Raw genomic sequence first — 12,758 nt, 5'->3', positions numbered from 1 at the left:
GTTTCACTTTGACAGTTGGACCGTGTTGCCTTTCGGGATGGGCTCAATTCTAGAGCTCAATCCTTTTTGTTTATGAGTGTTTAGGACTTTGTCCTAGTTCATGTTCTCAAGTTGAAGACTGTCGTGGAGGTGTGGTTCAAGCTTTTGTCTTTGTATCAACACAAAAGGACCTTTACAAAGAATGCGGATGCTCAGTCTTGATGACTCTCCTTCTATGAAGGAGCACATCACAAAGATAAAGGATATGAGAGGTGAGCTTGCCTCTCTTGGATGGAAGATATCCTCCGAGGATATGGCCATGATCCCGTTGACACAACTGCCATCTCCTAGGTTCGATGTATTCCCGAAGCAGATTTGCATAGATTTAAGATCTGTGCTTATGTGTGTGCTTATGTGTGTCACGTGCTGTCCTGTTGCGTCAGTCACGCAATGTGGCCTGTCGCCACTGTCCCGTCATGTCCTGTTGGTTTGCTGCGTGCGCCTGCACCCCGCTGGCGTCGCGACCTGTCTGCCCGTCATGCCGTGTCACGTCAGTACTTGTTGGTTGCCCGTTGGTCGGGACCTGTCGCCTGCTGGCGTCGCCTTGGCTACCCGCTGGTCTTCAGCACGACCTGTGTTGCACAGAATCTGCACGATTGCTCATTGGTTCTCTACACGACATGTTCGTTGATCTTCTATACGCGACTTGTTCTGCCTGTTTTGTCTGTAGTTTGGTCGGCAGCTTCTCACCTGTTGAGCTTGCAATTGGCAACTAATGCCTATGGTCTCGGGAAGTGTGCACAACCTGCGCTTTGATACGAGTTGTGAGCGCGCAGATAAAAGAAGCGTGAAGATTTGTAGCAGGGGAAATGTACAGTTGAGTGAGAGTGACAGAGAGAGTACGATATGATTTGGGTGTACCAACAATGTGTTGGTACACAAAGAATAAAATGTATTTATACTTAGGGCATGTAAGGGTGCATTCACATGTACAATATAATAATACACGTGTACAATACGCGGAGGTGAATAAAGGACCTTTACATCCCAACATAGGAGAGAAGACCTCATCAAAGTCAACACTATGCCCTTGCTTAAAACCCTTGGCAACCAATTTGGTCTTATATGTTCGCTTGGGGTGTCCAGAGGTACTCTTTAACTTGTACACCCACTTGCATGGCAAAGCACGCTTTCCACTGAGCAAAGAAATCAAATTCCACGCATGATTTTTTTGCAATGAGTCATGCTTTGATTGCATGGCCCTCTCCCAAGACTAGTTATCACATCTGTGCATGGCCTCATCATAGGTAAGAGGCTCACTAGTATTTGTCAGTGTAACATAGTCCATGGAGGGCGCAAACGGATTAAGTTGGCGTCTATCTCTAGTAGAGCGTTGCAAAACAGGCTGTGGGGCTTGTACTTCTTGTCCAACATCATGATCATGGACCACTAGAATATCAACTGTAGGCTATCTAGCTGGCTGTATGGTAACAGGAGGCTCCTCTTGAAATATCACTTTGCATATCTCAACTACTTGCTCAGGTTGCTTATGTATCTTCTCCTCATAGAAAACAATATCATGGCTATGGATGACCTTCCTAGTCTTCAGATCCCATAGGCGATAGTCCATCTGACTTGCATCCCCATAATCAAAAAAGATGCATTTTACTGATTTATGATTCAGCTTATTGCGTTTGTCATTGGGAATATGGCAAAAAGCCTCACATCCAAAGACATGCAAATGAGCATATAATGGAGGTTTTCCAGACTATACCTTCTCTGCAATGTGACAACCGATAGCAGTGCATGGGGATCTATTTATTAAGCATATGGCAATAGTAACTATCTCAATATAAAAATGTTGTAGTAAGCTTGTCTGGCTAAGCATGCTACAGACTCTCTTGAATCATCCTATTTATGTGCTTTGCAACATCATTCTAGAATGGGGTGTAAGGGGCGGTCAACTGATGCTTAATACCCTGCTCATTGCAAAACTGCTCAAATGCTTTAGAGACGTATTCACCCCCATTTTTTGACCTTAGGCATTTTAGCCTATACTTAGATTGATTCTCAACAAAAGCAAGCCAATGCTAAAAGTTAGGCAATACATCCGATTTCTGCTTTATGGGATATGCCTAGACCTTATGCGAATAATCATCAATGAAAGTCACAAAGTACTTCTTGCCACCTAGTGATTGACAAGGCATGGGATCATATACATCAGAATGAACAAGAGCTAGAGGCTCACCCATGCATGTAATACGAGACTTCTTATGGATACTACATTTCTGCTTGTCATAAAGACAATGATCACATGAAGTAAAACATTTGTAGTCAAGGGGCGAAAGATACTGCAAACGAGAAAGCATTCTCATTTATTTTAAGGACATGGGCGACGATACCATAAAAATACATGTGGTATGTTAGCCATAGTCAAAACATGATCAATAGACCTAGATACAAGCAAGGGATAGAGACTACTACCCTTGGCACCTTGAGCAAAGGTAAGATTCCTATGGGTAATCTTCCACGTGAAATCACTAAAAGATACATGATACCTTGCATAATCTAACTATCTAGTAGAGAGTAGACTTTTGGTTAAAGTTGAAACATGGAGAACATTATGCAAAACAAAAGTGCTACTTAAAGCAAGCTGCAGTCTAATATCGGAAATGCTAATAATATTCAATGTTAAGTCATTTTCTAGTCTCACAGAACTTATCATGATACGATAGAAATGAAACCAATTCTTATGTGGAGTAATATGAAAATAAGTCTCCTAATCAAGTAGCCAACATTGAGAAAAAATGAACGAGGCATTAGCCAACTGACTATCATTAAGAGATTAAGGATGCTAAGATGTAATCAGCATCAGACTTAGGCTTCAAAGCATTTATCTCCTCATTTTTCACGTTGGATTTACTAGGAACAATGTTATGATCTTTAGACTTATTGTGCACTTTGCCCTTGCTTTTTTCTTTGCGTTTATTATCATGTATCTTATGGCACTGTGGCCCAATATGACCCTGCTTTCCACAATAATGACACCTAAGAGAGACCTTACGACCATAGGACTTACTGCGAGATTGCCCCTAAGTCACTGTCAGGGATATCCAAGTAGCAATTGGGATATAAAGAATGCAACTAGTAGTGACTAAGTATAGACTATCGATACCAAAGACTATCACAAACTGAAATTGTTAGTAAGCTATACATCCCATAAGCATATACATCATTGATAATCTATTGACAAAGGTAAGTGCTGGTATCCAAAGCATAGGGAATCAAATAAGTCCATAAGCAGTGGTAATTGCGTCCAATAGTATATAAGAGAGTATAAACATAAACCAAGAGTTTCACTATCTCAAAGAACCAAGATATGTTGAGTAAGTACAAGTGTCTCCCATTAGGAGTGAATTTGGAATGCGAAGTGAGTAAGCAAGACTCAAGACATATACATCAAAGCATCTAGGAAACCCATGCGCATCACAAGTACATCAAGAAGCATAAGTGTCAAATGAAGCTTCAAAATGTGTGAGTAAGCATAAAAGCTCAAAGCAACTGACCAAAGCCCAAGTACATCAAATATAGCTTAAATCCAACTGTCAAAGCATGTCATAACCATATTCAAGCTCATACATCAATGCTAGACATCATCGTAGACATGTAACATACTCGAAATATCATGTAGGTAGAATAGGCATTCAAAGCTTAAAGCTCACTATTGTATGCTAGTTGTCCAAATTGTTATGACAGCAATAGACCTCTGCAAAACCAAGCTAATTAAGCTCTAAACAATCTAAGTACCATCCCAAAAGTATAATCATACCATCTGGGCACCAAAATAGTATCCTCAAAGTATCAAACATGCATCATGGAATTTACTGTTTGTTGTCCAAACTGAACTGTTCTATTTTGTGTGAAACAAAGAAGAGAAAACTGCAGATGATAAACTATGTGAGTGTCCAAATCTGTAGCTCTCATCGGGCTCCTTGTTTTTAGCTATAGAACACTTGAATCCGATACCGTATGCAAAAGTTATGGCCAAAATACAAGTGTCGTCAAGCTGTCATAGCTGTCCACGACTTTTATAGCATGCTCTGTATTCACTCAAAGTGGATAGAATGATTGCTCCTCAGCTTAATAAGCACTTAACATGGCTTAACTAAGCCTTGGGAAACTCCTCGATAAGCGGGGAGTAAGTTGAACAAGCCAGAAGAAGGAAAGACTCGATGCATAACTCGAAGAAAAAAACAATAGCTGCCTTGAAACCTTGAGCTGAAGCTTTGAATCCAGGTTGAAGCAAAGGATGGAGAAGCTTTTCGAAGGGTTGGCTTTGATACCAGTTGAAAGGTAGAGCCCGAGTAGTAGCACACAAGCAGAAGCAAGAGCAAAGCAAGAGCTATGGTGGATGGAGTAAGAGAGCAAGGGAGAGAGACATCGTATGTGGGAACTCCAACAGTCACAATGTGTGATCGGCCTTCCCTTATTCAATAGTCAGTGAAAGAATAAAGAATAGAGTGACAATGATGGGCGCCCACTACCTATAGTATACATCTGTGTGGTCATGGTGTGTGAAGTAAATATAGGGTGACGTAGGCACAAGTACCATTTACCCCCCATTCTAAAGGGTTGGGCACATTTCTTTTCCAATGACATGGCTGCCAGATTATTTGGACCTGATTTTATGGCCAACCGGCATTCTCTATGTGGCAGACTGTATTTTATTGCCCTTTATTTGCTGGTTGACTAATTCATGATGGGGGATCAATTTATAGGCCAAGTGCTTCCTCCTCTATCAATATTCTGTATGCACTTACAGTAGGTTCCGTTGGAGAGAGGGAGCTAGTGTTGGTGTCCACACAGTCGGTGACTCACTATTATTTCTGATCTCTTTTCTTCTTGTTCTCTTTGTAGTGTCCTTTCTTTGTAGTGTTTCTCTTTTTCCTCCTCTCTTGTATTGTGCAATCTATTACAATAGATACACACGCTTCCATCGTTGCATACATTGCTGATGTGAAAATGCTATTACTAGGAGTTGGCAGCAGTCACCCTCTTTTGAATGGTTGGAAAATGTGAAAACATGCACAATTATAGCAAGATATGTGTGGTCTCCTCTTTGTAGAAGTGCTATGGCAATGATACCATGTGAGAGTGCACAATGGAAAAGAAACACGAACGCAGAGAGAGAAGGGAAGAGAGAGACTGATATGAATGTAGAGAAGAATAGAAAAAAAAGATTGCACTGATCTGAAAATGGAATGTTGAAGATACAACAGACTGATTAGTCCTTGCATGCAGCCCCTGTTGTTAGTGAGGGCACCGGATTAGGCTGATAATGGAGGAATGATGCAGTTGTGTGGAGAGAGTGCTGGAATCTGCAAAATTTCAAACATAGCAGCAAAGAAACATGTTTCTTTGGGTTTGAAACTTATGAAACGTTTTTGTCAATAAAAAATGCGGATTTTTAAAATTTTTTTTGAGGGGGGACCCAAAAACATGGGTTTTTTGATAAAAACTGTTGGGCAATGTTAAACATGATCATGATGATGAGTAATGGCTTGTGAGGACTCAAGATTTTGGATGACAGACTTACATTTATGGGATTTTGTTTAGTTATTGGAATCTGTCAATCTAGTATCTAGATTCTATTCTTGTCTTGAGAGTTTAGTATTGTATGACTTTAGTCTCATTTACGAGTTATTTATAATATATTATGATTCATTCTGGATTTTGACATTTTGTCAGTTTGTTTTGGAATGAGAATCATGATGTTGCAACTCGACTCAGTCCATATTGTACATGAGCTATTTACATGTTTATTTCAATTTTCTTTGCGTGATATGTATGAATCATAATGTTTGGGGTCTGAACCATAGTATAGCTTGTCTAAAGACTAACTTTGACATAAGTCAATGATGGATTATGGATATGTAACGTATTATTCTCAATTGACTCTCATGTTTTATCACTCAAGCTTGATTGGCCTTTCTTTGTTTAAGAGAGAGTTTCATAGAGGTTTAATACCTCTTTCCCTAGTTAAAACTATTAAAAAATCCCTATATAAAAAAACCCGTGTTTCTTATTTTACTTCCTCTTGAAAGAAACTTACAAAACATGTTTCTAACGTTTCGTTTCTAAACGTTTCTGACGTTTCTGGCCGCTATGAAAATGAATGTGGAAGTTCTGGCTGGGTGCTGCTATTTATAGCAGTTGGCCATAGTGATGGCTGACCTGCAGTTGGCTGCATTAATTGCAGCTGACTTGATATAGCCGGTTGCAATTAATGAAGCCGATCTGCAAAATCAGGTTGACCCCAACCAACCTCGGATAGTGTGAGCTGATTCCATTGAAATTAAAATGCATGGGAACCAGTTCAGTATCCCACAATGTGAACACACTAAAACACACTAGAAAACTGAAATCATAGGGTTGGAAACTGAAATGCGTGAATAGTTGGAGCTCCTATATCTCTGTTTGACTTTGACAAAGCTCACAACTAAGGGGTGACAAGGGTGGAAAATATAGGAATGCTAACAAAAACAAGTTTTATCACTAAATGTAGATTTGGCCATAGCAATAGGAGTGTGAGTGCTGCTGAGTTTAGGATAGGGAAGGACCAAGGTAGGGGTAGGGAGTGGACTCCGGAGTATACTTGGGGATTTGCCGGAAAGTGTCCACCATGCATAGACATTGGCATAGTCACCATTAGGGAATTGCAAGGATAGGAGATAAGTCACTGTTTTGAGTATGCAAAGGAGAGGACTTGCGTAGGATGGATATCTCGGTGTCTGAGTGGTCAAGGGTAGAGGTGGAGAGTGCGTGAGGGGAAGCCTAGCACAATAGCATTAGGAAGCATAGGGGTGTACTCATTTGTGGATAGATGGGAGGAATATAATATACAAGTGGCATTCTTTCCGTTGCCTTGAATACATCTAGGGCAACGAGTGTTGTGACAAGGATGTTTTTCCAAGTTCAGGATTAACTTGTGATTAACTCCTAGCTCTTTGGGTAGGCAAGTCATTGCATGAGTTGTGCAATACATGTGGCCTTGGACACCTACATTCAATATTTTTGGCTAGAGTATGCTTTTTCCATGCTTAAAACATGGAGAAGGCTAAAGAAAGTTGTGTGTAAGTTTGGGAGAGATTGTGGCACATGGAGAGGAACGTGGGCATCTGCGACTAGTCTTGGGGGACACTAGAGAGGGCACTCATGGCTGTCTCCCATAGCTTCCTGGATAGTTTTGTTTTCTCTTCCACCGATGTGGTCATAAAGACAGACTGTTCTTCATCTTTTGCAGGCTTTGTTCAAGGTTGGATCTTGGATAGTATCGTTTTGCTGTCTAGGGTTGTGTAGGCTGTATGCAGCAATTTTTCTCTACAAAAGGCACCAATTTATCTGTTGGGAGTTGTCTTGGACTGGACAGGTGTCTTTTTCTCAGCTTAAGCAGAGATTGCATGCTTTTATGGTGATCTGGTCAGATCTGATGCCTGAGACTCATGGTTGGTGTGAGCAGGTACCGAAGAACAAGTCGCTGATTATGGACTGCTAGTGTCAGAAACTCTTTAAGTTTCAGAGCAGTTAGAGGTTCCCTTGTATCCAATTAATGTAGCTCTCAGTAAAATTAAGGAAATGCTGCAAGGGGTGCCAAGTATTGGGGCCAATATGTGTTTTGTGACTTTGAGTAGGAGCAATCTACCTCCCCTTGTGTAAATAGGCTGGATTGCTCCGATCTGCTATAAACCGCATGAGAATGAAAAGGGCATCACCTTGTCCAACTTGACTGTGTGTGCTTAAAGGTGGTGCATCCACCCGGGAAATGCTGTGTTGTCCACCTCTATTCCGCTCCTGGGGTACTCACTAGGAACTCTAGTTGCCTGCTACTCTATGGCTATTTTCTGTCCATAAATATGATGACTATCTGTGTACACGGAAGATGAATGAACTCTAGAGGCTCGTCTGATAGGTGGATCACATAGATGCACCACAGCCTAGAGGAACAGAGTGTATACACTTGCTCATACCAGTCGAGATCAAAGAGTGATTCAAGGTGATACGGAAACTGTGGCTAGGCCATGCATTAGCATTTTTAGAGAACCACGTTATAGAAATTCTAGAGAACCATTGGCAATGTTTCATGCCATATGACAGATATACTCTCATACCCTTTTCTGTATGCACTTGTACTTTATTGCCACATTGAAACTTTTTACTTGTTACTGCAGCACTTAGTTGTACTTCTTTAATTCTCCCTTCATAAGGCAATCCGTGGAACCATCATAGTTTAACCTCAGGCCCACTGGACCTTTGGTAGGTGTTGATATGAATTTCCTTCATCTCCATCCTGATAATGAAACATCTTAAAATATGTAGAATTTATCAGTTTTGTGCGCCCATGTGTGCTCATAACTAATGATATGATGAAGACTCGCTCTTGTGAAATTGTGTGCAACTCGTGGCTTAATACATAGGTCAAAGTGGTAGAAGAAAAGGGCACTTGGACTGACTTGTCTAAATAATTCTGTTTGATGTGTACTTTCATCTCTACATCTGTGCTGGATATCTTAGGCATGAAGGAGAGACATGTTGATTAGCCTTTATTAGCATGTTTTGTTCTTCTTTATCCGTGAACTCATAGGTCATTTTGGTCTCCAGTAGATGGTCCTCTCTCTCTCTCTCTCTCTCTCTCTCTCTCGTGTCCTCTTTCCTCTTACTACACGCACTAGGATCTTCCCTCAGAGTTGCTAATAATAAAGACTCACAAAATTTTTATGTTTCCCGATTTTCATTGGAAAAATATGAAACTATTTATTCATGAACATTCTGTCAAATTCTTCAGTCAGTGTTGGAAAGAAAACCTCACATGCTGTATTATGTTTTACTTCATGACTTGAGGCAAGGGAAATAAGAACATGAATTTGCAGTTTCAAAAAATGTCTCTCCTGTCCTTGAACTGCATACAGAAGATCATAATCTTGACATCTTATTGCCAAAAGTATATGAATTTATATGTGCTTATGTTTTGAGTGCCTGTGATGAATCAAGACTCTTCTAAGTGTTTTGACGTATAGTGGCTGTAGTGAGCCTCACGATTAAGACTTGTAAGGGTTTTGAAGGAGGTTCCAGTCAAGTGGTATCATATTGATGAACAGCTCAAAGGGATGCTTACTGAATCTCATAAGAGCATCACAAACTTGCTAGCAAACAAGAAGCTCACATTCTGTCCTCTCCAGCTATTACATGAAATAATGGTTGTGAAGACCTTATTTTTGAGCATTTCTTTACTGAAGGTGATGCTCCATGGGGCACAAAACTTCAGAGGAAAATGGAAGTTTAAACACCTGCTACATGGTGAATAGAAATTAATGCTGGAGGCTTACATGTCCAGTTTCTTCGGTCCTTGCAAAACGCCCTTTTATCCGTGGTCTACTGTCTGCTAGTGTCTTTCTGCAAGCATACTGCATACACATGTAGGAAGACAAAAGTGAGTACCTGAATGATTAAGGCAGGCATGCTAAACAGATGAGAATATATACAGACTCTCACCTTTATTTTCTTTTTGAAGTTTCTCTCATTGCGTTTCCGCCTATATCTGCCTATCCTTTTTTCCCTCTCTTCTTTTGTGTATTGGTGACTGTCTTGTACAGTGCTTGTATGCCGGTTGGCATTTAATATATCAAGGTCATCTGAACTCAATGCCTGTTTGTAAACCAACAGTCAAAGTCCAGTATGAAATGCCCAATGTAGGTAAATTAGCTGTAGCATAGTACTTCCAAACACAAGCAAGCCAGGAGATGGGTAATGCATGACATAATGTTGTACATAGAAACTCAAGAAACGATACGAAGCACTAGATGTAACCAGTGAGTGGATCATAAACATGCAAAGACATAAAGAGTGATAGTGCTTTTAATCAGAACTATTTTGGAGTTTTGGAACTGAATGGATGATAATATGTGGCATTCTTGTGGTAATTAAAATACCATCTTCTCTAGAAAACAAAAGGGAAGATTTAACGGAAAGATTATTTTGATAACAAGGTGTTCTGAGGTTGAAGGTAACCTGGACTGTAGGATTATAGAAAGGCATTCTTTCTACATCTGCAATGTGTGAATCTTCATAAGTCATATGTGATGGGCATAGTGGGATAACATTGTCATCGCCAACACGAGGCAAAGCGAAGAAGTCTGAACTCGCCAATGTACTGCTGTTTATTTGTTTCTGAGCGATAGAAAGTTCTCCAGATTCTGGAACCACAGGTAGGGATAGGTTCCTTTGCAGCATACCATTGTTTTGACCAAACCCGCTGCTGCCAATTAATTCCGAGCAATCATTTAGCATGAATGCACCTTTAGAGTAGACAAGGGAGGGATTGTGTAAAGTAGTTTGCTTGATCATTGCAGCGTGCTCAACATCCAATTCATCATCACAGACCCCGACTGGTCCTTGTCCTAAAATCCTCATGGGGGTGTTAAGAGATGGGATACAAGAAGAAACTGTGGAGTTCTTGGCAACAGCCTTTCTGAAGTTTGCACTGGGAAGCTGAGCATTTTCAGGCTGAAAGCATGTTTCTACAGCTAGACATGAAGCTATGTCTGAAGGGCAACTCAAGCATTCCAGGACTGGGGCTGCTCTATCGTTACTGGAGGAAATTTCATGATCTTTCACACCCATTGGGCAGAAGTCAGATGATACTTTGGCGCTGATGGAAATGTTATCCTCACTCAGATTGTCACAGAGTCCCATAGAACTTGAGCTTAATGTTGGAAAACTGAGACATGCTTGTGGTGACATAGCTGAACCGCTGATACTATCACACATTATTGACTGCTCCATTGCTCTTGATATATCTAATGTGAAAGAGTTGTCTTCAGCTTTAACAGCCTCTGACCTTGTTCTAGCATCAAGTTGCAGATCCAAGGCCATTTGTCCAGTTTTGACACTATCTGAGCCTGATGCAGTGTCAATTTGAAGATCTGAGGCCAAGAAATGTTCATTGCTCTGTACTTCCTGTTGCATGCCTTTGAATTTCAGATGATTCTGTTAGCTCATTAAGTGCAACTAAATATTAGCATAAACAAAGTACTTTGTCTCAACAAGAACCATGAAATAATGGACCAGTCGAGATGAAAAAATAGAGCTGCCCTCTAATGCAGATGCAAACATAGAAGCCTCGTGCAGAAGTTTTATGTAAAGTGGAATGTAGATGTGCTTATGTTGGCAGCTGGCTAGCACATGCATGCAGATGTTGTCACATTGCATGCCTACCCATGTATTGAGAACCCGTACCGTGTGCAGCAGTGTCAAGCATCTTTGTAAATCTATTTTATGCAACATGCTTATCCCACCGTATTGATTAGCGTTGCAATCCTGTGAAAGCTTAGTCACATATGCCTAATGCACCAAGACAGTTACCTAGTGCTCCTCACCCACGTTTAATTTAATTATATCGTGGAGACTGCAATTTAGTTATATAACATGGAGACTCCAATAGGGATTTGTGGTGGTCACGTCGGGCCTTTCCTTTGCATAATAAGCCTAGTTTTTCCTCTTATATGGCATGCCTGCAATGCCTCCGATTCTCATGAATAACCGACTGGGTACTTGTCAAGGTGGGAATTGCAGTGGCCATGATTCCGAGCGTTGATTCTAAGCAACCAGAGATGCATGAACATTAACTTGGGGCTGCGCAAATCGAGCGAAAACTGCATTGCTATGTGACAAAAAATTGCAAGTGGATCTTACATTGTAATCAGCGGGGTCCAACAATGCAGAACAGAGTTCCGAGCCATGTTGAAGCTGACAATCATTACTATAAACCATTGTGAAGGGGGCAAGAGGGGAGAATAAGGGCAAAGAATGCAAGCTGAGATATAATTGTTATTGGCGGTCTTTTGAAGCGGGTGATGGTGTCTCAGAATACTGACTGTGCTTCGCTTGCTTCTGTGTTAAGGCTGGGTTGAGAGAGAGAGAGAGAGAGAGAGAGAGAGAGATTTTTGTTTTCTGGGTGTAGCAGTGATGATCAAAGGGAAGCCAGTGTGTGTTAAGGCTGGGTTGAGAGAGAGAGCGAGAGAGAGAGAGATTTTTGTCTTGTGGGTGTAGCAGTGATGATCAAAGGCAAAGGGAAGCTCAGTCGACACCGAGACGGAAGCATTTGTATCCAATTATTATTAGTAGTACACTTTTCGGGCGATTTTTTCCCCTTAAAACGAAATATAAAATCCCCTAAAGGAGGATACGCTTGCACCTTTGAGCGCGTCCCATGCATACTTCTACTCCAAGTCAAAACCTTACCTAATCAATAACAAAACCTTATGTTAACCTTTAAAATAAAAGTCCACCTTTAGGTAACTCTTTCTACGTATTTCTTATTTTTTTGGTATAGTATTTAACACCACGTTACTTTTTATAAAAAGTCATAAGGACAAAATTTCCCCCCAAAAAAAATAAATCATATTGCCGTTCATATTTGGCCAAATTTCCAATATTCTCCTCCAAATTTCCAATATTCTCCTCCAAATTGGTTGAAATTTCCAAAATGCTCCTCGAACTTCTATACATACCCCTCATAACTTACAATGAGACAAACTACTAAGGCAAAAGTGTAGTTACTCTTCACCTCATTTATGTAAAGGTGATTGTTATTCAACATACTCAGCGATAGGTCCTCAATATAAAAAAAGAAGGGGTCGGGTGATTTTCAAAGCATTTTGAAATTAAATGCATATAAGGTTTTTCTTTGGTAATTTTTGAAATTCAAGTAGTATGGGGATTTC

The 12,758-nt window shown here is 40.5% G+C and overlaps 1 protein-coding gene across 5 annotated transcripts in view; it reads right to left on the bottom strand.

The window, feature by feature from the left end:
* Nucleotides 1-12,107, bottom strand: part of LOC148014913 (uncharacterized) — a 30,980-nt gene extending 18,873 nt beyond the window's left edge. For 2 of the 5 annotated variants that reach the window (XM_087664901.1, XM_087664899.1), the window contains exons 1-4: nt 11,728-12,106; nt 10,045-10,992; nt 9,529-9,681; nt 9,363-9,440 (exon numbers count right to left, since the gene is read on the bottom strand). In XM_087664901.1, coding sequence (XP_087521027.1) covers nt 9,363-9,440; nt 9,529-9,681; nt 10,045-10,992; nt 11,728-11,805 — 1,257 coding nt within the window. In that variant the 5' untranslated portion in view covers nt 11,806-12,106. Of the gene's footprint in view, nt 1-8,870; nt 9,216-9,362; nt 9,441-9,528; nt 9,682-10,044; nt 11,004-11,415; nt 11,632-11,727 lie in introns of those variants that run through there. The other 3 variants (XM_087664903.1, XM_087664900.1, XM_087664902.1) reach the window with 3 other exon arrangements.
* Between the last annotated feature and the right edge of the window lie 651 nt (nt 12,108-12,758).

The sequence above is a fragment of the Lygodium microphyllum genome, chromosome 24 (assembly GCF_053477565.2).
Source record: "Lygodium microphyllum isolate KBCC chromosome 24, Lygodium_microphyllum_v1.1.10, whole genome shotgun sequence".
NCBI classification, from domain to species: domain Eukaryota; kingdom Viridiplantae; phylum Streptophyta; class Polypodiopsida; order Schizaeales; family Lygodiaceae; genus Lygodium; species Lygodium microphyllum.
The sequence above is the reverse complement of the archived record's forward strand: the minus strand, read 5'-3'. Positions and strand labels throughout refer to the sequence as shown.